Below are 27,001 nucleotides of genomic sequence, written 5' to 3' on the forward strand. Positions count from 1 at the left end.
TTCAGGATTTCTAAATACATTCTTCAACTTTTATTCTCCCACTAGGTAAGCAGTGGATTAAAAATCTCAGTAGCAAAACCAGACCCAAACTAAGTCTCACGCCTTCAGAAACAAACGTGCATTTGCATGTCAGATGTAATTCACATCCCGACAGTGAATATGCAAATGACCAAGGAGGAATTTGCAGTGGGAGCAAAGTGCTGTGTGTGTCACCATGGCAAATGTGCAACAAACACAAGTTCAGGTGTTGGCAACGCTGAGCAAACACTGGGCCATGGAGAACAAATGCAGTGATACCACGGATTCTGAAACAGTGTAAGCAGAAGAGAAAAATGGGACAGCTTAATGGAAGCTGTTTGGCACTTCCAGCAGAGGCTGCTTCAGCCACGTGCAATATTAATCTTTCTGTACCTGGATTAGCTTTTGTGGCTCTTTTTCCTCATGTACACGTCGCTTTTGCTTCCACTGAAGCTTAAAACTTCCACTGGTGAATTCTGGAGTGTTAGGGACACTTCATAAATTAGCCAAAATAGAAGCTGCTCTTTTCTAAGATTTGAAGCCAAAGTGCCGGCAAAGAGCAACTGCCAATTACAGAAATCCAAATGCAACTGGCTTTAGCCAAAGAAAATAAACTAGAATTTCAAATGCAGTTCTGTGCTGTCACAGGCCCCCACTCCCCCAAAACCATGCCATAATCAGTACTATGGATTAGATCCCTTAGTATAAAAACCAAAAAATCCCATAAAACAGAAATCAAGAATTTCTTAAGTGACAAAACTTATGTTTTCAGAGGTGATTTTCAGATGTGCAACATCTGCTCTTGTCAAGGTATGGATCTTTTCTGGGTTCAAAATGTGCAAATCCCATAAACTATAGGTTTCTTCCAGTCAGATTCCCTCACTAGTGCTGAAACAAATTCACAGTATAAACTGCCAAGACTCTTCATGCTGTGAAGGAATATACTTTTATATACATATATAAAAGGTAAAGTGCAATTTGTTCTGTTTTGCAGAGCCACACAGAGGCCCTGCACTGCAGCGTGTGGTCACAGCAGGTTTTGGGATGAGAAGAAGCCCCCCCATTAACAATGTCATCATTTCATGGCAGATGGTTCTGCTTTTCAACAGACTGCATGGAATTGCTATGCAGTGAAGTCTGAACAAAAGGTTCTTCCCTCAGGCCGTCCAGTGTCTGACCCTTGTGGGTTTCCCTTCCTGAACAGTAACAGCAGAGCTGTGGGTTTTACCTAAACAAGGAGCACGTGACACGTCTGAAATGTGAACATTCACCCTTGGATTGCAGCTCCCGTGCAGTCGGGCCCTGGGCCCCTCAGCGAGGCCCCGGTGGAGCTCAGTGCGCTCCCGCCCCGCTCTGCTGCAGCAGCTCCTGCTCGTCGTCCTCGGAGCCCGAGGGGCCCTGGCGCACCTCCTCGTACCACTTGTTGGTCAGGGTCTTCATCTGGATGCGCCCGTCGTGCAAGTCCTGGGGCAAAGGCAAACCAGGGCACTCTGTCACCTGCTGCAACACCCCTTCAGTGTCAGGGCAAAGCAGGACCACAGCTGGGCATATTCCTTAGGAAATAATCTGCTCCTGGTCTCTGAGCACACAAAGCCATTCTGTTTCCCACCAGAAAATATTTATCAAGTGCTCAGTCAGTAATTATTGCTACAGATGCCAGTTTTGATGATGGGTATTTTTACCTGTGTTCTCTAGACAGTCCTGCTCTGTGTGTTTCAACAATCCTAATGCTGTCTGGAGGCCCTGGCTTTGACTCTCCTCCTCATGTTCCCAGGGACACTGGGAAGCTTGTGGCCTGCTGCGGTGATTCACATGCTTATTCTTCCAGCCTTTGGCTGCAATCTGGATGGCAGCCTGTGCTTTTGGCTACGAACTACAAATCAGATGCTTACTTTGGTTTCTTGATTCCTTTCTGGTTTTGCAATAAATTACTTTAGTTTTTGTAGGAAAGTGCAGAAAGGGTACTTTTGAAAAATACAAAACAAGAGGAAAAACAGTACTTTTGAGCAGGCTAGGAAGATGGAATGTGCACTTACACAAAATTATCAGCTCCACAGCCAAAATGCTTCCATGGGAAATTGGAAAAACAGTGAATTCTGTGACTAAGGAGCCTCAGATTTCTGAAGCATGAGAGTGAAAAAGGCACAGTATTTATACCTCGGAGCCACTCATTGGTACGTTACACGTTCAGTCAGGTGTTGTTTTGCATTTACAGCCTCAGAGCTTTGGTACCCAGTGAGCAGCCTGCAAAGTGAAGGGCACAATGCTGGTGCCTATTTCCAAGACAGAAACTGCACTCTGCAGCAACATCACAGCTCCAGAAGTCACAGGACCACTGACAGTAAGAGGCAGGAACTGTATGTGACAGCACTTTAAAACCTCTGCCGGAGTGGCAGCAGCTTTTTCTAGCAGCAGCAGCAGCCAGTGACTCCTGATGCCATTCATGGTTCTCTGCACGATTAAAGGGAAGTTCAACAAATCCATACACCAAGTTTATCTGGGGTAGCTCTGAGATGCTCATTTAGTTCAACCTGCACTTTTACAAAGCAGCTGTTCATTACAGCTGCTCTATGCATGAGCAATACACAGATGTCCCACTGTCCCCACACAAGTTGTATGGCTGCATGATGAGCCCTGTGTGGTACTGAGGGCAACAACCAATTCGACCAGTTTCTCTTCTTCAAGAAAATGAGAAAGACTTACTTCTTGTGTGAGCCTTCTGGTGAAGAAAGGATTCAAATACTCGACATCCAGCCGCATAAACCCTTTGAGGTTCTGGCGTTTTATGTACTGGGCTTCATATTCCTCCTCTGTGAGCTCTGATAAATGCTCAGATTCTATAGTGTTTCCCTAGAAAAATCACAAATATTGGAATAACCCAAGAGAAGTGGCAGTCATCCCACCACCCTGCTTCAGCCCCTGCTCTGTGGTCTCCCTTATCACAACCAGTTGCCATGCTGGAACAATATGGAAATGATCCCCACCCCAGCCTTGCAGGGCTGGGGGCTGTATGAGTCTGTTCAGCCATCGAATCCCAGAGCCACCTCAAATGTTCCATGTTTTCTATTGTCGCTACTGCTGAGAGCAGGTTTCTACTGTGCAGGTTTTCTCTTGTGAGCTGGACAATGCTTTCATCCAGCAAGCACCACTGCTGTCATTGTGCCACTGAAAACGAGCTGTGTGGAACACGCGCTGTCCCTGCACTCTTCCTGCACTTCCTTGTGTGGACAGTTCAAGGTAATTCTAAAGACTACAGTCGACCTCATGCAAAGAGAAAATGATCTTAAGATCCTAGAGAACAATACCCTGTATATACTCTTCAATGGTTTAGGGAAAAACAGGCAAAAAATGTCCTGTGATACTTCATATTCTCCAGTCTTTTGCACAAGCGGTTCCAGAGTGGCTGTTGGCTTTGTCAGATCTCTTGCTTTGCCAGAAATTGCTTCAAAATAAAGTCCAGTCAGAGGGGGCTGTTGTTACCACCTTCTCATGGCCTTTGACTTTTTCAAAATGATTTCCATCTGCCTTTTATGATTAACTTCTGTCTCACACTATACCAACTACTTTCTCTCAGTATATGACTCAATCCTCTATCATCTTCTTTATGCTTTTGCAGGGGTTACTTTAATTCCCATAGATCAATTTATAATTGGATCGAATTAAGAGACTATTTCTCCTCCCCTTGTCCAAACACATATTTTGAGTAAACACTACCAAACTCTGTCTTTGGGATATTTTGAAATTATATTGCTTGGCTTTTTCCTACTACATTGGTTTTTTCTACTGCCTTCATCTAACATTTTAGTAAAAAATTATGTACTAGTCCTGAAAAATGTTTAACCTGAAAAAAACTCCCCACCAAACCCCAGTGATCCTCTGAAGGAAAACCCCAAACAAACCATCTTCTCTGTCTTGCTAAGATTAACGTCCTTCTTGTTCCTCTTGCGTGGTTTGGAGTCCTCGATGTCCACGAGCCTGATGAGGGGCATGGTTCCCCCTCCCAGCAGCAGGATGGTGAACAGCACGATGATGATGGTCGTGGTGCCGATGAGCTGCCGCTTCTCGATGGGCTCCAGGCCCAGGTGGAGGCTGAGGGCATAGGGAATGGCACCACGTAATCCTCAGGGAGAGAACAGGGCAGCAAGGGAGAGTCAATCAACAGCGACACGAGTCCTGAGCACCCAGAGAACTCTACAGCAATTCACCACCTTCAAAAGGTTTTTTACAGACCTATGGCATACCCATTATCTATCACTTGGTTACCACCCTAAAACAAGTCTGAGCACTTCAGACACTCTTGTTCAAGCCGTGAAGCTGTTAGGCCTAGAGAGACAAGCAGCCTCTATGTAGAAAAGCTTTCATGGGGCTCGCCAGAGCAAAGTCCTCCAGTGCAAAGGGGAAAGATAACATTTCTGTTGCACTTGGGTTTCAGAATAGTGCAAATGTTCAGTTGAGTTTGCTCAACCAATGAAAAAAACCAGTTCCTCCTAGAGTGGGCCACACAATGGAAAAGATAAAACATTTTTTCTGGTTTTCAGTATTTTGAGCTTTAACTTACCACTAAACCACATGATAAACATCATTTTGGGAGTGATTTTATGATCACGGAAAAAGTTGAGTAAGTAGGAAAGCGGAAAAATATTCACTGCTCTACCAAACAGAACCAGCACCTGAAAAACAGAAATAAAAGCAAAAGACCATTTGATGTGTTACATCCATGAGGCCCCCGTTGCAGCTGGTTTTACATGGGAAGGTGAATATGCTCTTTTTGCTCATAGGAAGGTGTGCTGCTCCATAAACAGAGAGAAACCCCTCAGCACAGGGTATTGCGGAATTTTACTCTTGAAACATTTTGTCTGCTTAACTGGAACTAAATCAGACTTGTCACTGATGGAGACCAGGCTGCTTTATTTATAATAAATAAATGGAACCCAGGAGGCATTCCAGGGAGACTAAGAATTACTTTAGGTAAAAGTACTCCTCAGTTCAGCCAGTTCAGCTCCTTTAATCATTCCCTTGGCACAGCAGCCAAGAGGCAGTAAGGTATTTCTATTGTCTCCCTGTGGCCCAGTTGCTCAGAAAGGCCAGAAGCAAAACAAACAGCACATCAGGCTGTTTCTCAACATTTCCCTGGGTATGGCAATAAAACATACCCCAAACTGAAGCAACACTTTGAGAGTAGAAAATAAAAAAAAAGGACTATTGATTTAATGGTAAACAATTAACAAACACAGTGAAAACTTTAACTCAGAAAAAGGCAAGGTTTTCCCAGAGCATTCTTTTTAAGCTCCACTACAAACAGACCTTGATAAGGTAAATATCCTACCATTAGTCAGCAGGATCCTTGAAGGGCTGTGCTGTTTTCCTTTATGAATCACCCCAAAATTACACAATTTGCATTACACTTGAGAGGGCATTGCTACACAGATGGAAATGTCACACCTTAGATACATATTAGATAGGGAAGTTGGGTGTAATGCAGGCAGAGCAGTTCCCTGTGCTGATATCCCTATCAGGAAGCTGTAGATAACAATTCTTCCCTTGAACCATGCATTAAATGGGTCAGTGTACATTATTGTACACAACTGGAAATGGATCCACATTGCCCTCACTGGACTCTGCAAAAGGGAACATACTTTTCATGCTGATATTAAGCCATTACAATGGCAACAGGTGGAGGCAACGCCCACGTGAAACGTAACTCTCAGTGTCACTGCACTAAGCTGCGCTGAAATGGGGAGAAAGACAAAGAATTAGGAAAGGAGTCAGAGAATGAACACGTTGAAGAAGGCCTGAGTAAGGACTTCCTCTGAAGAACTCAGAGAGATGAAGTCATGCATGGACTAAATTGGTTAATATAAACAAACTGCAACAATATATGAGAAAGAAAGACTCAAAAGCTGCAGTGCTGGGAGACGAAGGAGCAGAGTTTGATACTGGTTTGCACTGGAGTTGCTATGAACTGCCCATTCAAACAGATCATTTGTGGGAACCCAAAGACAGGTAAAAACTCATGATTGTTTTCTGGTAAAATAACCAGAATGGTTATGGATAATAATCTCAACATCTTTTGAGATTTCTAATAGTGTCAAAACAAGCAAGGTTCTTTTCATTGTTTTTACTTATCTTATACAGAAGGGTTTCAAAATACCAGCTGATGGGAATTTCAAAAGACTGATGTATTTGTACACCAAAGTGCTGAGACCAAGAAGAATAATTTCATGCTATTAGGGAGCATTAACTTTGTGCAATATACAAAAATACGGAAGTCTTTTTATAAAAACCTATAAATTGTAACAATTATTCTAAAATCTTTTAACTGTAAGGTGTTTCCCCCTTCCCCAATACCAAAAATGTATCTAAACGGCATGGAAGAAAGTAAATACCTACTATGCACCAGATGACAAAGGACATTTCAAACTTGTGAGGAAAACTAAAAATTGACAGGCCAAGAAATGCAAAAACACACGTTTCTGAAAAAGAGAAATCACATAGTAAATAAAGAATTCTAGAAAACCTTTTCTACTCCTATTATTAATTACTACATACAGTACATGAAAAGGCATTTCCTGACCAAACCCTGCAGAGCTGCTGGTGCTCAGGTAAGGAGTGGTTCAGTTTGCAGCAAAGCCACTCCCTGATCACGCTGCACCCTCCTGCAAACAATGCAGAATTCATTCATGGCAGCCCCCGGAAATCTGGGACATATTTGTAATACAGGAACATGTCATTTCTTCAAAGGTTTGGTTTTGAAAAGGAACTGGAAAGGCTCTAGGACTCTGAGCTGCTTGTACCACTACTTCCAAAAACTTCTCCATATGTGAAGTTACTGTTTTTGCAAGTAGATTTTTATATTAAAAAAAAAAACAAAAAGAAAAAACCAAAACACTCAACCCTCATCTACTAGAACTAAAAACAGACCAGAGGAATACACGAGTCATAGATCTCTATTTGGTCATCAATCTCATGGCAAATCTTCGCAGGAGCCTGCAGGATGGGAGAGAGATTTACTGTATGTTTTATCCAGTGTGGCAGGAAAGGTGACTTTTGAGTGCCTTCCAGCCTCCACTCTCTTCTCTTAAAGACAAGCACCATTGACACACAAATGCCTGGATGCAAATTCACATCTCTGCTGCTCTCAACAGAATGACCGTTCCATGCAAACTAAATTTTAAACTGTTAATACCAGATTTAATAGCAGGCAGCACCTACCACACATGAAAGCAACAGTTCTGAGTGTCTGCTGCATCAGGATCTGTGTCACCGGGGACAGGTTGTGGTGTGTGTAGTGAGACATCACGATGCCAGAGAACAGGATTGCCATGATACCTGTGGGCAAGAATGTGGCAGTCAGCAGAAGACTCTGCAAGGATTTACTGCTGAGACCCTCCAGAGTCATCTTCTCACAAGGCAAAACTTGTTTCTACAGCAATATATAAATATTTTAACATATCAAACAGTGTGGTCAGAACTCATTTTGCTACTCACCCGAGAGTGAGATACCTTCTGCAAGTCCATAAGGAAGGTAAGCAAAGATAATCATCATCCCAAATTCTAGGGAAGGTGTCTTCCTTAAATCAATGTGCTTTAGTACGTACACATGGAAACGTTATGGAAAAAGGAAATTAAGAAATAAATCAAAGAAATATTTTGATGTGTTCATTCCATTACAAAACAATTATTATACTTAATGTACTTCTCCTCTGAATAGCCAATAAAATCTACACATTGGCCTTGAGTTCAACTCAAGTATGGAAAGATTAGTAACTTCTTGTATGAGGAATGTTTCTTATAGAAGCTACTGCTGGTAGAAGTCTGTCAGAAGACAGAGCTAGAGACAAAAAATGATCTGTTACTGATGTGCCTCTACAATACTGATAACAACAGGTAAATCAAATACTTCTGAGGCACAAATAACTGTACAGGGCAATTAAGCTGCTTTTCTCTTTGACTTAGTATCATTTAGATACAAGTCGAAGAAGTGTTGAACATCTGTCTCCCTCTTTGGTTGTGATGTATGGAATAATTTAAAAGTTTCTTGAATTAGGCTGATGAACCAAGATGGGAGATATGTCTGTATTTAATCAAACATTCTATTCTTGTTGTTTACAAACAAAGTGTTTGGCAGCTGACATGAGCAACTGTTGAACAGCTCAGACCTCATAAACTGAAGTCAGAGCTAGCATTGAACAAGCCCAAAAAGTAACAAAGGTGTCTGGGCTACAGCAAACAGCCTTCCTGATCTCAGAGAGGAGCTCCTGGGTTGTTTCGCAACCAACTCATGGAAGTGGAAGAGGCAAAATATAACCCAGGGTAAATCCAAACAGAACAGTGTCTGCATTCAGCTGCCTGCACATGATCCATAGGGACAAATGAGCTGGGCTGACTCAAAGGCCCTCGGGAAAAGCAGCTTTTTTTTCTTTTTAATTAACTGTTTTATGTATGTAAAAAAGCAGCCATATGCTTGCTAAAATGGATTGGTATTGAAATGGAATTAATATATTTTGAATTTACAAAACAATTACCATATCTTATAACACTCCAATGCACATAAGCTATTATACAACATGTCAGACCTTAATTATGTTCATAAAAATTTGATGCCACTTTTAATACACATCCATGCACACTAACATAAAAACAAAATAATGTCTAACAAGAAATACCCTCTAAGAAATGCTGGAGAAGACGAGAAAAAAAATACTATTAGAATGTTGCAGTTGTATACCAATGTATACATATATATCACCAAGATTAAAAAAGGATATTAATGCAGAAATAAGACCAGTAAGTGTGCCAAGTGCTGCAGAGCCAAAGAACATCTTGAGAAAGTATCCCAGTGCCTGTAGAAAGGTTTGCCATCCACTTACATCTGACATATTTTCTCTTGTCAAACCTTCTGCTGTGCTAGATACAATTAAAAGAGAAATAACAAGAAATGCTTATACATTCCAAGCCTGGATCCAAAAATATCAAACATCTTTTGAGCATAACAACAAAAAAGACTCCCATTTCTTTGTTGCTACCACTCTTAAAAGGCTTTTACTGTGATATATATAACAAGAGGAATGTCAAAAGATGTTAAATCAAGCCTTAGTGTAATCCCCAAAGGGAAACCTAATTCTGCTAAAAATCCAGCATTGCTCCTCTGAAGAATCCCAGAATGGCGTAAATAGGCTATGGTGATGCCCAGTATTTCAAAACAATGTTCAAACTTTGAAAAGGAAACACATTTTACAGCAGTAAAAACTCATGTGATCCTCTGAGAAGAACAAATGAACAGGAAGAACTCTCATCAAATATTTAGGTGTGGATGAGAGACAAGAAGGTCACTGAAAGAAAACACAGCAGCTCTTAGGAGGAAATGGGAGAAACCTCTTTGAATTTCAGGAATGTATTTCATGGAAATTCTGTGCAAAGAAAACCAGTGTTCCTTTTGGCTGCTTTTAGCCTTCAGGGTCTTCCCTAAAAGCACCACAACTGTAGTAAAAGCAATTAGTTCATTAGAAAATTACTCTGACTCCGCTGCCTGCTTGGTACAGCTGCTCCTTCTATACATTCAGTCACATCTATCAGCTTCAGCAATAACATGAAGATACATCTACCAATTTTTTACTCTTTCAGACCCAAAGAATTATCATGGGCAAAAGATAAGGATATTGGATGTTCCTCTTTCCCGTGGTAGCCCCAACATAAACATAACCCTATTGCATGGATGCTGGCCAGTGGGACCCTGGGCATAAGCCAATGGCACAGAGACTGAGCTGCTCTCTACAAGGTGAATATTTCTGTGCCAAGCCTGACAGGTGACATGTGGGGTTCCTGTCGTCAGGACCCTCAGATGGAAGGAGAGCTGATAAATGAATGGAATTAGAAAGCAATCAATTATCTGAGGCCAATGAGATAAGGCACTGAGGTAGCGGTAATGAGGCAACCATTTACTGTCCTCTGCCTATACAGTTCATGTTATGGACTGCTTTTTACACAGAAGCACCATACAAGATTCAGCTTTACACCAGAAATACATGATTTGTTCCAAATGGAGATGGAAGAATTACTGTATATCCAAAAAACTAACAGAAAACAAGGTAGTTACTGCTTCCATAAACATGTCTGGCTCCAATGCACTTACTTAGTCAGGACAATTGAGACTGCATCGTTGAGAATACTTTCTCCAAAAACCAACATGTTAAGCACAGGATCCACATTAAGGGCATTGAAAATGGCAATAGTAGCCACAGGGTCAACTGCAGATATTAAAGAGCCGAATGCAAAACTGGGAGAACACAAAAGAGGAAAGTAGATGAAAGAAAAATACCTACCTAGTAACTTACATGAACAACAGTAACAAAGCCCATTTAGGTTACAGTTTCCACACAGTGATAAGCTGTGCTCCCTTTCCAGTCATAAGAACTTGGCCATTAGCCAAGTTCTTGAAAAAATCTACATTACTGACACTGAAAAATTTATTCTGTCTTTTAAGAGAAGATTTGGACAGGGAAGTTATACCCTTATTACCTATATTAATAATACCAACTAATCCAAGTTTACAAATGTTAACGTTTGGTTAAAATACCCAGTATCTGTCTAAAGAAATCACTGAGCACAGAACAGAATAGACTAGAACACAATAGAATGGAGTATAATCCAACACTATTTGGAAATAAGGGCGTAATAAATAGGATACAGAAGTGTTCCATCTATTTCTTAGTTTCATACACAATGTTGAATCTCAGCAATCTAAACACTAACCAAAAGAGGTGGCCAACTGCAGTGCATTTCCCACCTACAGCTATCCTGAAAGCAAGCTTCATTTCATATACTATACCATTTCCCCAAGAGCTTACCTGTCTGTCATGTTGAGTTTATAAATTACATCAGCCTGAAAGAATAGGTAGAACATAATCACAATCAACTGTGGTGTTCCACTGTTCTTAAAAACCAAACTATTCATCAAATCCTGAGTTCATTATTAAGAAAAATCCACAGTAGTGATGTTATCCAGTTTAACACTGCCCACCAACAGTGATCTGCTGCTACAATTCTGGTCACCCAAGATCAGGGAACTAGGGCAGAGTCAGGTGAGTAGAGTAACCAAGACATTCAAAGGAAAATAAATCTGAGTGGCAAAGAGGAAAGTATAGAATGTTTAGCCTACCAGAATGAAGTCTGAGAGAAAAGACAAATATCTGTGTCTATATGTAATCAATGGGAAACACCAAATCACAGAAGCAAAAAAAATATTGAGAGAACAAACAAATTTAATATTGTAGAGTATAAGATGGCTCTAGAGAACAAAGGTTTTGGAACAGCCTTGCAACAGGAAGATTGCGGAAGTTACAAAAAAGTAAAACTCAATTCTTAATTGCTTTTCCCATGAAGCATGTTGTGTCACAGAGTCACAGAGCGGCTCAGGTTGGAGGGAACCACGGAGGGCACCTGCTCCACCCTGCCTGCTCTGCAAGGTCCCTGGAACACGGTACCCAGGACCATGTCCAGAGAGCTTTTGAGCATTTCCTGGGAAGGAGACCCCATGGCCTCTCCAGCAGTATCATGGAAGGGGTTGTATAACACTGCCCTTGTGAGAGCAGAGAACTGGACTTTGTGACACAGGAATTCACTTTCACTATACTTGTCAGCTCTTGAAAAATGGACTTTCAAACAACAAGCCAGATAAACTTAAGTGCTTCAAAGCAGTAGGTCTTACCCGGCCCAGGAAATAGATTCCTCCACCTACAATGAAAGCTGATATTGCAGTGCCAAATACTGAGAACAGAATGATGGAACCAATGTTCTGAAAAAAATTACCCTGGAACACAGTAATAAAATAAGTAAATTAGTAAAAATGACCTGAGGGAAAACTCGTGTTTGGGTTTGCATTTAATTAGATTCTAATTCACAACTGGGTTTCCGATTATAAAGGCTCATTAGTTTGGTTCCAGGTACCCCAGGACACACATCCACACCATCTGCCTAAAGAGACTGCTGCTCTCTCGAGGACAATGGCAATTCCCTCTGATTCCCAGGACTGATTCCCAGTCTGGGACCATAACAACAACCCAACCCTCAGGCAAACAGCTGGATATTTACCAGCACTTTGACATATTCCCCACCTAGCAAAAGTGTAAGTTAATCCCTCTGTTGGAGATAGGGCATGTGAAAAAGGCTTGTACACTTCCCAGTTGCTGGTCCATTCCTTGTGATTTGTATGAAAAGATCTCCAGTGTTGGTGCCAGCTCCTGGTATCACCATGGCCCCTGCTCCCTCCCTCTCCTGCAGCACAGCTGGAGCACAAAGGCTGCACACAGGAGCACCAAAGCCCCTCGGCCAGGATGAGTGCAGTGAGAAATGCCCACGGAAACACGGGCCCCCAGGCAAGGGGTCAGAACCCTTGCACACATTTTCTCCTTCTTTAGCTGTGGAGTGACCCCACCTTTCCCACTTCTGATCCTACTCCTTCCCACTTCTTCTCCTTCACACCAGCACGTGTACAGCTCTGGTGAGGTAAGAAACCTCTCCAGCCAAGGAAAACCTCGACTGTGCTGTACCCAACACCTTGCCAGCACTGTTATCAGCAACAAAGCTACACTCCCTGCACTCTGGCTTGAAGAGGCTTAAATTTTGCACTCTCAATTCCCTAATGATTAATATAATGGAATTTAATGCAATTATCGTAAGCTTCATGAACACAACTAAAAGCAGAATCTGTTCCAAACAAAACCTCAACATCCAAAATGAGTGTCTGGCAGGGACTGACCTTATGCAGTGAATATCCAGATTCAAATATAATAGGTGGAAGCAAAAGCAGAAAAAACATATTTGGACGAAACATTTCTTCTTCCTGCAAGAAAAAAAATCAATTTTAATTTCAGGGATATCATCATTATTGAAATAATACCAAGTCTTCCAAAAGAAAAGCTATTAAAAAAAATAGTGTTGCAAAATGAAAAATCTTTCTCCCTTCTTATCACAAAGTAGAAGACTGAAGAGCAGTAAACTATTCCAGGGTAGCTACTTCTATTGTTCTTTTGCAACCCAGTGATAGAAATTTAGGAGTTACTTATTTTAAATTACCATCTCCAAAAAAGCTGCATAGAAAACAAGTTATTTATGGTAAAGAAAAATCTCCCTGTTTCCACAAAGAGTATTGCCACTTTATCTGAGTGTCTGGAAATCTGTAAGGACTGCCAAGGAACGGTGACCTCTCGGCCACTGTTTGAACAGAACAGGTTAGCTGGGACTAGGCAGGTTCACTGGAAAACTCATCACCTGACAAGAGGAAATCACATCATCAGCCCCGTGCCCCTGCAGGTGACCAGGCTCAGGTGACACACCACCAGAGGGGTCTGAGGCTGCATTCTTCTCAGCAAATGTAATTTCTGCCTGAATTGAATGGTACTATTCTGATGGTTCCTTTTTGCCATCACAGTGATATAAATGGAACCCACCATGAGGTAAGAGGCTATTTTTTTGTGTCCTCAGTCCTTGGCACTTATCCCCTGGCTAACACTGCTCATGCTGTACCCCCAGCCTGGCACCCTGGTTTTTCTGCTGGCAGACTAAACACAGAAGGCAAATGAATCCCAGCTGAGGGGGCCAGTCTCTTTACCCACCTGTTTACTCCCTCCTGGTCCCCCCAGCACTGAACACGGTAGAGCTTGTCACCTCCGCAAGCACCGATTAAATCCAGGTTAAACAGCTGATGGACTGCTCTGTTCAAACACCAGCTTTCAAAACAGAGGTACTCATCTCTTTAAAGTCTCATTCCTGCCTGTACCAGTGATAATCATCTTAAAGGATTTGGGGGGCTTAGAAAACAAAACTCATCCTTTAGACTGAAATGCTCCAGTCCATGATTGTGCATTCGCAATCCTGTGAATCGATGGCTGACATTGCCTGCTTCTGTCAGCACAGTAACTGCACCAGAACAAAACCCACAGATCTGAGTCACTACACTTGTTAAAAGCCCCTGAAACCAGAGCTGGACAAGGAAGTGAGAACAATGGAAAGGAAGGACCGTGTTTGTGCTGCATGGAAGCAGAGGAAAATAAAACACGAGGACTCTGATTATCAGCTGTGCTAGCCAAGAACCACCAGCAAGCACAAGGTCTCAGTGGTGAGCTTGAATGAACACTCAGCAAGGAGTGATCACTAGAAATTACATTACAAAATTTTTAGGGCACGGATATGATCCAAGATTTGCTTTGTACAGGGATATAGTCTGCAGTTAAATATTTTTTTTTTATCTTATCAGATAAACAAAAAGTATTTAATATATTTAGAACCATTTATAACCATGTAATAAAGTCCATAATTATTATTGATTAGAAAATCTCATATCTAAAATTACAACAGCCTACGTTAAAACCTAAGCTTTATTACAGTGAAAGTAACTCAAATAAGCAAATTAACTATGTGGTATCTGTGGCCTTTCACCTTGGCTGACAACACAAGCAAGCACAGCTCCCCAGTGCCTCCCAAGATATGACCAACACTTCCCAAAAAACCCCCACATAATTCACCAGCTGTGATCAGTATTTCCTGTGTTTGGAGAACAAGTGATCGAATCAGAGCACAAAGCTTTCTTTTTCCTTCTTACATACATGATCTTACTCAGATTATTTTATTTAATCAATAAGAAACTATTTTAATGCTGATGTTGTGACCATTTAACTGACTTTCAATTTTAAGTCAAATCCAGTTGACACAAATCAGGAATGAAAAAGCACTAACTACTGCAGCCCCTACTGTTTCTAATGACTTCATATGTAAAAATGAAATATTACAACATGACTGTTGAGCTATGTAAGTGTTTAAACAAGTGTACACAGAACCAGTGTAGTTAGCTGACAAAAAAAGGAGTATAATATGTAGTTCAAAAGCTACATCAGGATGAAAATCTATGCATTTTAATGTATTTCAACTAAGGAGAAAAAAAAATCTTCCTTTAGGGCAATAACTGCCAAGAAATATAAAGCTGCAAGCTAGGATTAAAATTCACTACTCAGACCAAGATTTTCAGCTGGCTGATATAAATCCTGTTTAGAACTGGCAATTCAAATCACTGTGACTTCAATCAGTTCAGTGATCTAATAAACTGTTTGGTGCTATGAAACAAAATCACAGTTTAAATGCTGCAAGATTTCAAATTAAAGCAGGAATAGTGAAGAGTTCATTGCTTTGATAATGTGGCTAAATGGTAGGAGACAAAATCCTTGCTTCACTGTAGACTTCAGCTCTTGCAGAAACTTCTGCTAGGACTTGCCCTCCAAAACATCGAGTATTACAAAGCCTTTTTCGTAAGATTTAGGGATTTTTCTACAATTAAAAATTAATTGTTACAACTTTACCTTCCAGTTGGCCAGCTTTTGAGCCTCTATGATTTTTATAAAAGCTCCCATAAGGATACCTAGGAGAGAATAAGAAAACATTCTGAAATAGCCACAAAACACATCACTGTTTATCAGCTCTCCAAGTTTTAGAAGTGAAAACAAGGCAAAACATAGTGCAGCAAGTCTTACATTCCTAAACCATGAAAACACGGAGTAGTTTTGGGTTTAATACCCAAATATCCAATTTCCAACATGTTACATAATTCCAGAGCTTCCCTGCACAACAGATTGTCTCTTGGGATATCCCAACTCCAAACAGACCTACTGAGAGTGTGATGCTCACTGGTTCAGAAAGGTAACAGGCTTAACTACTCAAACCGCTTCTCATCTAAGCTGCACTCAAATAAAATTCCACCTTTCTTGCTGAAGAATCAGGAAGTTATAGTTAGGCATCTGTGCTTCATGTCATTTCAGTATTATTTGCAGTTGAAGCAGCTTAAATGAAATCAGTCTTCTCCACAGAAATGAATTTTGTTTGAATGAAATCATAGCACTTTCTGGCAATGAAGAAGGCAACAAACTCTGATCAGGGTGGAGACCCTGTCAGAACTATTTTCCAAATGAATTACACATTGTTTAAGTCATGTAGAAATAATCTGAATATAAAATAATTTTATCAAGGCTACTGCAAACTCAATGGTTAAAGGTTATCGTACTCTTTCCTCCTATACATTTTCAGACATAAAGACATAAAATTGTAACAATATTTCTTCTGGAAGTCATGAAGATAACTCATGAACTGTCATTAGTTGTTTTCAAGTAGTTATAGGGAACTTGTCTTTAGTCAGATTTCAGATCTGTGTCTCTGCATAGTTGTGTTTTATTATTTACAGAATGGAGACTTTACAGTCAAACACTGGGACATAGAAGTCAAATACTCCAAATGAAAGGTACAAAGTGTCTGAGAAGCTTTAAGTATGCTTTCCTGTAACTCATGTTAAGCATGCTTTCCTTCAACTCATGAGACCTCCTCTCATGCTGTAGCTAACAAAAGCGTCTCACAAACAGAATCACATGGATTACTCCTGATGGATGTGTCACACACACAAAGCCATGAGGCCTAAGCCTTCTTTTATACAAAAATCTGTGAAGGCATCAGTCCCAGAGGGTAGAAATAATTGTTCCATGAAATAGTTTCTATGGAAAGGAAGGGGAAAACATTAATGAAGGAACATCAAAGGTCTGTTGTTCCTTGAAGGACAGAACACAGATACAGCCACTCACATGCCACATACATTTACAAACTACTCTTCCTTTATTACTAAATGAATGAACGCAGTTTTTGATCAGCTGGTTCTATTAAATCAGGCAGGCCCATTCTGTCAAGGGGCTAATTAGAAGGGTAAGTCTGTAAGACTTACTAATCTATACCTCATTTTTCGGAAAATTTTATAGGCATTTTTTTATTGCAACCAACCTTCATTTTTTCTGAGAACATGTTAAAACTCAGTAACAAATCAAAGAGAAAAAACATTTCTGGCAACTATTGTTACCAACGAAATTCCAGCAACTTATAAGGACGAGGATCAAAATCCAGCCTCAGAGAACGCACTCCCCCAGTCCAGCAGCAGAGACACACCCCCTAGAAACCATAAATCGGAAGCTTCCGAGCAGCTTAGACAATGGGAGGAAAAACATTTGTGAAAATCATACCCCTCTTCTCTGCTGCCACTTTTATTAGCCTTCAATGACTTCCTGAGAACATTTGCTTAATTTACAAGTCAAAACAGGACACACCTCACTTCTGGCACTGCTGGCAAAACTGGATACTTGAAACTCAAGCTGTGCTCTTGCAGCTGTGCAGAGCATTACCAGGACCAGAGGGTGACTGAGCAGCACTGAGCTGGCAACTCCAGTGATTATACAGGTGCTGAGTCCTGTCACCAGGGCTGAGAGTACTTTAAGTATGACTGAGTCTATAAACTAAATAAATAAGGCTGAAATGACACAGGACATCTGTTACCTGGGCTGCTCCTGGGTATAACACCCTGTTGACTCACAGGAATTGCATCTGCTGGTATCATGTCGCCTCACTGGGGGGACAGACTGCTGTGGTTCACCCCAAAACCCAACTGAGCAAGTTCCTGCATGGCCTCTAAACAGAACACAAGGGACACAGCCCTGCTCCTTCTGACCCACCCTGAGTAGCAGCGACAGCCCTGGCAAGAAGCTGTTTCTTGAACAGGATTTTGTTGGGGCTTACAGGAACACAGCACACACCAACACTAAATCCAACAGCTAAAACCCTTCTCCTGCAGCTGAGATGCCAATAACAAGAAACAGAAAGAGGAGAATGACTGTGCCTCTGCTGCTCTGCACAGCTCAGCAGGAAGAGGGACACAAGCTGGCTCAACACCTCTGCTCCACACTGCCCAGGATACATGGAATGATAGCAAAGAAAATCCAAAGCTATGCCAGCAAGAGCAATCACTATACTGCTGCATTTTATATTGGGGATTATGCTTAATTTAGATTAGCTATTTAACAGCCATGGTAACTAACCTGATTTGAAGCCAAATCAACACCCTGTACTTGGGCTTTTGTGCACAAAGGGGAAGGATACTGAAGGGATAGCAATGTCCTTTTGGCACCTTTCAGGACACTGGGAAATACGTTCACTAGACATCTCACCAGTCCATGGCAACAACGCAAGGAGGGACGGAAAGAGAAGTGTGTCAACAGTGAATCAAGCACTGTGTGGTTTCTGTGAGGATGACAAAGTGAGTCTGGATGAGCTGCAGCAGCTCGGACCCGTGTCATGTACAGAACCATAAAGGCACAAAAAAAAAAGCCTGAAGGATGTTGCTGCTATAAAGATGAAGGGTGTGTGCAACACCCAGCACTAGGACAGGATCCTTACCCACCTGTTTGTTTTTCAGTTAAACAGAAACACTGAAACTCACATAGGGCTTTGCAAGTGAATGCTGCTTGAAGCTCCAAAACCTACTGTGTGAGAAACATGATGTGGTCTCCACCACACCCAGTTATCTACAAATCCAGGGAGTCACACTGCTGGAAAATATGCTTCTCTTTCTGCCAAGTAACAGCTCTAAGATTTTCTCGATCTAGCACCCAGGATGCAAGAAGATCCCTGTTTTCCAGAAAGCTTCAGTTACTGACAAGCACCAGAAAGCTCATTTGCTCCCATTGAGAAACTGTGTAAAAATACAGTTAAGAAATATGAGAGAAGGTACCAGCCTAGCCCAGGATAGTCAAAAATCTACCTGCTCAACCAGTAATACAGTCCTTTGAGCTGTATCCAGATTATAACTGAGCAGCTTTGTCTTCTTGTTGTAATTTTAGAACAACTGCCAGTGAAAGCATCACTAGCAAGAGAAGCAAAAATACCACAGAATCTTGAAGACAAGTCACAGCTGAAAAACTGGTGCTGGGAACACTCAGACCAGGTTCTTTAAACATTAGACAGCATGTAGAGAAAATAATGAATGTATTTGGCCTGATTTGCTCCTCATTTACACATTTATTAATCAGGAGCAACAGCATACAAATAAATTAAATTACCCTGACATAAAACTACAGGCTCAGGAATACTCCAGATTTAATCCAAATTAAGTAAGCACTTGATCTCCATGAAGATTGACACTTTTATGGCTCAAGCCATAGGAAGAGCTCTTGTCTTGGTACTACTGGGATAGTTAAGGCGAGTTTTCAGGACAGTTGCAGTCCCCAGCTACATTAAAATCCCACACTCAGACACAATTCTACCAACACCAATATAAACACATGTACCACTTCAAAGGGAAGGCCAGAGCCTCATAACCAGGGAATGCTGCACATCTTGTCCCACCCTGAGGATGCAAACTAGAGGAAGATGCCAAACTACTCAGGTAGTGACATCCCTACAGGTGTCGTTTTTCTGGGCCAGTCTCTGCATGTATGCTCATTTCTTTATTCCTTCAATCAATTTAACTCTGTTAATTAGTTGTTTTCTTCACTGCATCTGGTTTGCTGCATCTTTCTAGTGATGGCTAACACACAACAGAGCATTATCTCCAGTGCATACTACTGACAGTCCCTGGATTAACACAAATCCAACAAAAATGTCATGGCTACTCACCTAAAGAAACAACAGCCACACTCTCTGGTAAAAAATGAAGGCGGTATTCTATCAGTAAATGCACCAATATGATGCAAATGGCTGTGAAGGGAAAAAAATGGAGATTCAAAAGTGTTAGAAAATAATAAAATATACTTTTCAGTAGTATTTTTAGAATACACAAGCAAACTTCTCCTAATGATTTAGTAGACTTCACTTTGGCAATAAACCAAGAAGCACCAGTCAAAGCAGTAGCTCCCACCACCATAAATGTTCTAAATCCCTGTGCCTGTGCAAAATCCCACTTCACAGAGAGAACCAGAGGAGAAATAAACCGCTATGATTTTGAGCTGGCCTATGTCCTCAGACACAGAGTACAATTAACAGAGATTAACAGACTTTCAGTTCATCATTCACCTATAACAAGAAGACTAAAAAAAATCGTCATGCCACTAGACTGTTCCTCTTGCTGTGCCTGGACTCCAGTCTGAACTGGAAGGATGGGTTTGGGAGGTGTAGGTGCCACCAACTTGGTAGTAGCAGCCAGCATAGTGTGGAGGGTGGCATTGATGACTTCATGGGTGGCATTTGAAGACCTGTCAGGATAATATAATATGTGATTATACTGGATGGGAGCAGCATGATAAAGCCTGCTACAGATATGCACACATCAACCAACCACCAGATCACGCTGAACTCGTAATGGTGACCAACTCGTTACGGTCGTTTTTTAAACGCAGTCTCTGACTAGACAAATACTGGAAGTTCACGTTCATGGAGCGGATTACTGCTGAGTGGCTTCACGCACTGCAGACACCCAACACGCTGCAGCGCAGCCTGGGACGCACCGAAAGTCTGGCGCCGAGGGCACGACCGGCCCCCGCAGCGTGTGCGCACCAACAAACCCGCGGCCAGCGCCCCGCCGCGCCTCAGCGCCCGGAGCCCTCAGCGCCCGGAGGGAGCCCTCAGCGCCCGGAGCCTCGGCACCGCGGGGGCCGCTCGGGGCCGGCCGCACCGCGAGCCGCTGCTGCGGGGAGAGGCACCCCCGGCAGGAACGGCACAGCACAGCACGGCCCGGCCGTGCCCCGCAGCAGAACCGATACCGGCACGGCACGGCACGGCACGGCACGGCACGGCCCGGCCCGGCACGGCACGGCACGGCACGGCCCGGCCCGGCACGGCCCGGCACGGCACGGCACGGCCCGGCCCGGCCCGGCCCGGCACGGCACGGCACGGCCCGGCACGGCACGGCACGGCACGGCCGTGCCCCGCAGCCCCGGGCCGCCCCCTCCGCCGCGCACTCACTCCGCCATCTTGCCGGGCGCAGCCTCCCGCGGCGCCCCGCGCGCCGCCGCTTCCGGCGCTCCGGCGGGCACGTCCGGCCGCGCGCGACCGGGGCGTCACGTGACAGCGGGGCCGTGGCGCGCGCGCGGGGCGCGTCACGGTTCCCGCGCTGCGCGCGGGGGCGGTGGCGCGTGGGGCGCCCCCTCTCGGCAGGGGCAGCGACTGCACCGCCGCCATCGCTCCCCGTGCCCTGAGCCGCCATCGCTCCCCGCCCTCAGAGCTGCCATCGCTCCCTGTCCCTCAGAGCCGCCATCGCTCCCCGCCCTCAGAGCCGCCATCGCTCCCTGTCCCTCAGAGCCGCCATCGCTCCGCGTCCTCAGAGCTGCCATCGCTCCCTGTCCCTCAGAGCCGCCATCGCTCCCCGCCCTCAGAGCCGCCATCGCTCCCTGTCCTCAGAGCCGCCATCGCTCCCTGTCCCTCAGAGCCGCCATCGCTCCCCGCCCTCAGAGCCGCCATCGCTCCCTGTCCTCAGAGCCGCCATCGCTCCCCGCCCTCAGAGCCGCCATCGCTCCCTGTCCTCAGAGCCGCCATCGCTCCCCGTGCCCAGAGCCGCCATCGCTCCCCGTCCTCAGAGCCGCCATCGCTCCCTGTCCTCAGAGCCGCCATCGCTCCCTGTCCTTAGAGCCGCCATCGCTCCCTGTCCTCAGAGCCGCCATCGCTCCCTGTCCTCAGAGCCGCCATCGCTCCTTGTCCCTCAGAGCCGCCATCGCTCCCCGTGCCCTGAGCCGCCATCGCTCCCTGTCCCTCAGAGCCGCCATCGCTCCCTGTCCTTAGAGCTGCCATCGCTCCCTGTCCCTCAGAGCCGCCATCGCTCCCCGTGCCCTGAGCCGCCATCGCTCCCCGCCCTCAGAGCCGCCATCGCTCCCTGTCCTTAGAGCCGCCATCGCTCCCTGTCCTTAGAGCCGCCATCGCTCCCTGTCCTCAGAGCCGCCATCGCTCCCTGTCCTCAGAGCCGCCATCGCTCCCTGTCCTTAGAGCTGCCATCGCTCCCTGTCCCTCAGAGCCGCCATCGCTCCCTGTCCCTCAGAGCCGCCATCGCTCCTTGTCTCTCAGAGCTGCCATTGAGGTCATGGTGGCACAGGGCTGTTTCCAAGGCTGCTCTGGACACCTGGGTATAAAGCCTGCAAAAGTGTGCTGAGGCATCACATCAGGGCTACTCTGTGACGCCTCAATGCGGGAAGTGGATCCTGACTTTTCAAATTAGACATGTTCACCTGCAGCTCCCGTAACCCTTCTCACTGGCTGAGCAGACCTGAGCAAGGGCACAGCTGCTCCATGGCTCTCACCACCCAGCCACAGCCTGGCCTTATAGCAAGAACAAAGCATCAGACGAGTCCCATTGAGCTGAATCAGAAGGCCACTGCCTCAAAACCAGTGTAAAAATGCACTTGAATTAAAATATAAGTGAGTAAGTAATTAGCGATTTTAATCAGCAAATTAAAAAAAAGTTTAGATCAGCTTTATCTGGTCTAAGTTCAAATGCCCTCCTGGCCCAGGCAGCTGCTGGGGTTGGGTCTCTGAAGCCTCCTGTGCATCCTGGAAAATGAGGCTAATTAGCACCTTTCAGTTTACAAAGCCAGTTGAGGACATCCATCCATCCAGTCTGTGCAAGTTTGAGATGCTGGGATGACAGGGACATAGGACAGTGTATAACAGCATCACACACATTTCTGTTCATTTCTGGTTTGACTAGTTCCGGAAATAAAAGGGGAGTTGTACAAACACACATATTGATTTGAATGCCTCAGATTGTTTTAAAGGTCCTCTGAAATATCGGCTGTGAACTTAATCAAATGAAATTTCAGATTTATGACAGAGACACTGACACTCATTTACATAAAAGTGAAAGCCACTTGAATAGGTATGAACATGCCTGAATTTTAAAACCAGTGACCTGGGCAGCAGCTGTTTTTCTCCGTGTTACTGGCAGGGCAGAGCTGAAGAACGTCTGGTTTCATGTTGAAAGACTGAAGCTACACCTCCTTTGCTCATCTGATGTGGTTTTGTGGTGACCTACTTAGATAGTCTTACCACAGTTATGACCAAGGTTTTTTTTCCACACTGGCTAATTTCCGACAATCTGCAGTTTGCTAATCCCCCATCTGCTTTAACTCATTCTCTGCATCCCAGTAGCATTTGGGACAGAGTGCATGGCTTCAGCCGAGGCACAGCTCATGGAGTGACTCAGAGCTCACAGGTGCCAGTGAAAAATGAGACTTGCACTTTGCAAAGTGGTGCAAGCTGATTTCCAGAGTGATGTGCACATCTTCCTCCACTTGGAAACAGTAGGACTGCAGGCCTCCAACACATTAGAAACTCAGGCACTTCTGCTTTTTGATCTCAGTTTTCCTGATGTACTGGAGTAGAGATTTTGAACATCACTTCATCCATAAATACTGAAGCTTGGTCCAGAATGAGATGCACTTAAGCTGATGAAACACAGGAAATTTCCTTGTGAATACTGTCTTCCTTTTTTCTGTGAAAACTAAAGTTCAGAGTTTTCCAAGGATGACTGGAAGTAGCTGGTCACTAAAAGGTGAATGATTAGTGTTTCCCTTGAGAATGCCTCTAAGAAGAAATTAATCTTCTGCAAATTAGCATGTTTTTAGTTCATAATAACTTTTGGAGTTTTTCTTTGCTTTTCTGGGAAGCACAGTGAAAAAGCAAGAAGTTATATTGAAAGGGATTGAGGGAGATCCGGTGGGATTATGGCAGAGAAGGACACTGGGGGCCATGTGCCTCTCTCCTCCGTGCAGGATGGCTCGTGCTCTGGGTCACAGGACAGGAAGAAGCTCCCCAGCTGTGCAACCCAGTTCTCTTTGGCAGGTCCTTATCCTGTCCTCCTAGAAATCAGAGAAAAACATCATTGAAAGCACCTCTGCAGAGTTCCAGTCCATCCTCTGCTTGCAGCAGGTCCAGCTTCAAGGTCAGAGGAGGTTGCTCAGGGTCTTGTCCAGAGAAATTTTGAGAATCTCTAAGAATGGAATGTCCCCACTCCATGGATGGAGCATGGATGGAGCTGCTCTGGGAGACCTGTCCTCGTGCTGCACTGCTCTCAGGGTGAAGAACTCTTTCTGTTGTGCAGCTGAAAGTCCCCTTGTTGCACTTCGTAGCTGGTGCCTCTTCTGTTGCACAGCCACGGCAGGCGTCTGCTCCTCCTCCCTTATAGCTGTGCCCACACTGATCTGAGGTAGGAGTAGCTGCATCCACTCTTGGTGTTTTAAAATCCAATCAGCCAATGGTGGAAGAGCCATGGCAGCTGTGTAGATCAGGGAAAAGGGCATGGCTGGAGTCCTGTGTGATCTTCCCCAATGGCGATGGGCTCCTGCCATTGTCACCAGAGCAATGTTCAGTTCTGTACCAGGCTGGTGCAGAACAAGGAAAATCTTAAAACTCTCTTTCCTAGTCACTCAAGTTGTGTTTGGCATAATGAGTAGGTCATCTGACCTAAGAAAGAAGGCCGGAAATTGTATTGGTTTGCTTTTTCTTTGCTATTTCTTTGCTTTTGTTTTGTTTGGGGTTCTTTTGGTTTTGGCCTCAGCCTCAGCCTCATTTTTTGGGTTATTTTGTCCCTTAAATCTTTCAACTGATGTGATCAGAAAGCTCCACACTTGTTTTGTTTTACTGGATTTTTAGCTGTCATGTGCTTTTAATCATGAGGGACTGGTGCAGAAAAGGGATGAGTACAGATGTAACTCTTCAGGATGTGACTGACCTTCTCCTCACGGTGCCTGCTGGCCCTGGCCAAAGGGAAACCACAGATGGGGTTTGGGAGCCATGGGAAGGATTCAGGAAGGGATGTGGAAGGGAGGAAGATTTAGCCAGGAAAGTAGAGGCCTGGCAACATAAACACAAACCCAGGACTGAACCTCACAAAGGCCAGGATCTGAAAGGGAAAAAAAAAAAAAAAAAGCCAGGAAAAGGGAAAAAGGTAGATTGAGAACAAGGGTCCAAGGGAGCCCTGTTGGAGGGGGGAGCATCAGAGCAGCTGGAGGCATCAAGGGCTGCTGCATCTCCTGTGTGAGAACAGGAAACTGCAGCAACCAGCACACAGCAGTTGGTCAGCTACCCTGAAATGTCACTTTCCCACTGAGTTGTAGTGCTGCACACATATGCTCAGCACAGCACACTCTGGGTGAAGTAACCACAGGTGATACCAAATTATAATGTCTCAAATGTTCTGTGCGAAGAGATGGTGATTTTCATGTCTCGTCTCTGACTCATCAGCAGGAAATACCTGTTGTTGCCATTGAGAAGGGGCCAGTCCATCTTACTGCCACTGAGGTAACCAAGCCAAACACTGCTCCAGCATCGCGGTGCACTTGGTGTTTCAAGGACTTGGTCACAAGGAAAGTAATAATTTTGGCAGGAGGCTGTTCAGGCTGCTTCTCACTTGTGGTTTTCTGATGCACAGCAACTGAGCATCTGTTGATTAATGCATGTACTGAATGTTGCTTTTAATAGATCACAGGAATTTCACAGTTGTTTAAGCTCATCTAAGATGATGTGGCTGTAGGTAACATAGTGTTTAGTTTTAATTCTTAAATTATGCAGAGCAGCCTAAATAGATAGCTATGTAGAACATCGAGGGCAGGCACAGATGAGTTAGTGACCAGCTGTAACCTTGCGCTGGAAACGTAGGGGAAGGTGCTAATTTACAGCCCAGGACTTTGCTCTCGCTTAGGAGTGGAGTCTGTCGGCTCTAAAGACCAAGGGCATGTCAGATTTACTCTGGGGAATTGGTTTAGCTCTTATGACACTCTTTGGCCTTGAAGACATCTGGGTTTGCCTTTTAGATTATCTACAAACATGGTGATCTCAGGCACGCTGAAGTCACCCTTGAGTCAGTTCTCTCTGAAACAGAGTGCTGAACTTCCTTCTGCAGTGGGGTGCAGCAACAGTGGGAGGAGACTGCTAGTAGGGAAGGTAGAAGTGCTTCAACTAGATTTACTGTAGAACTATCCTACAAGTGTTTAAAAACATCAGTTGCCTTCCGAGCTTGGATTCATAGTAAAGATAAAATATTTCCTGGGTTATGGAGAGGGATTCAGCTCTAAACTCACCTGAAGCCAGATCCTGCTTCTGGCATGGAATATGGTATAGGCCAAAACCCAAAATGAGCCAGTGTTTTCAAGGACAAAATCAGCAATACTAAGAACACCAAGATCAGCTGTGGCCTTAAAATGGCCGTATCTGTGGGCTGCATGTGAGGAGGGAATGCCTATGGCCATGGCATAGTGCCACCACAGTGCCACCACAGTGCCACCACAGTGCCAACAGGGCAGTTATTGCTTGCAAAAGACCTGCCTTTTGGGGGCTTCAGCATCACCCAGGATTGGCCCCATTACCGCTGCTGAAGATCTTGGCAGGCTGGGATGTGAGTGCTGGAGAGCTGCATTGGCCTGAGAACAGCCTCTGTGCAAATGGATCTCTTCGCACTCCCTTCTCTCAGTCTGAGACTGGAAAAGAGACAACTGGTGGTACTTTAATGGGACAGATTAATGATCTTTGTTATTAAACTTAGGACATTTCTTTATTACACAGGTGAAGGTTCAGCTGCCACAAAGGAGGCAGGGAAAGCGTCAGCATGTAATTTGCTTTATTGCTTTGGGATAGATGGGAAAGAGTCTCTTAGGCTGACTGATGAAATGCTGAAAATTCTTTTGGACCCTTCACCATATAGAGTTGTTTTTCCATTTCTTAATGTGCCTTAGCATATATAGCATTTTATTCTCTTGTTCTCTAGCTATGTGCAGTAGGCATATGCTTGGATGCATATATATACACAGACTTGCATGTATAAACATAAATAAATACATAGGCAAATGCCAGGTACTAGTTCTCAACAGATAATGTCTCTCCTGTTGCTTTTTTATCTATTGTTTGAAACTATTGGATGCTTGGTTTGTTTGTTTTTCATTGCATGTTTAGTCTGGTTTTGACATGCTCAATCTGGAGGTTATCCAGGAGGAAGCAGTGACAGCGGGAGTCACATTGCATGGCTGTAGCCAGTGCCCAGCAAGATATGCTGCTGTAGCCAGGCACCAAAGGTTGTGATTCACCTGAAATGCAAAGGGGATCAGCCCTTGGAAACAGGGACCCAAAGGGCATTCGAGGGAGTGTCCCCAAGGACACTGTCACATCACCTGCTGGCACTGCTGAGTGGCTGAACACAAAGGCTGGGGAGACT

At 44.1% G+C, this 27,001-nt stretch overlaps 1 protein-coding gene across 3 annotated transcripts; it reads right to left on the bottom strand.

Annotated features, from left to right (window-relative positions):
- SLC9A8 (solute carrier family 9 member A8) lies at positions 1–20,852 on the bottom strand. 3 transcript variants are annotated; one of them, XM_032126931.1, is made up of 16 exons: positions 20,773–20,852; positions 19,885–20,063; positions 19,489–19,569; positions 15,369–15,427; positions 12,776–12,859; positions 11,726–11,827; positions 10,866–10,900; positions 10,151–10,294; positions 8,787–8,925; positions 7,507–7,612; positions 7,231–7,347; positions 6,409–6,491; positions 4,577–4,688; positions 3,918–4,138; positions 2,722–2,868; positions 1–1,482 (listed from the first exon to the last, which is right to left on the bottom strand). In XM_032126931.1, exons 1-16 carry the CDS (start codon positions 20,778–20,780, stop codon positions 1,351–1,353), a joined length of 1,749 nt encoding a protein of 582 aa, XP_031982822.1. In that variant the 5' UTR covers positions 20,781–20,852; the 3' UTR covers positions 1–1,350. The 3 variants fall into 3 exon arrangements, with proteins under 3 accessions (XP_031982822.1, XP_031982823.1, XP_031982824.1); XM_032126932.1 differs by lacking the exon at positions 20,773–20,852 and adding an exon at positions 20,147–20,386; XM_032126933.1 differs by lacking the exon at positions 1–1,482 and adding an exon at positions 1,489–2,262.
- Positions 20,853–27,001: the final 6,149 nt, after the last annotated feature.

This window comes from Corvus moneduloides, chromosome 17 (genome assembly GCF_009650955.1).
Source record: "Corvus moneduloides isolate bCorMon1 chromosome 17, bCorMon1.pri, whole genome shotgun sequence".
Lineage (NCBI taxonomy): Eukaryota > Metazoa > Chordata > Aves > Passeriformes > Corvidae > Corvus > Corvus moneduloides.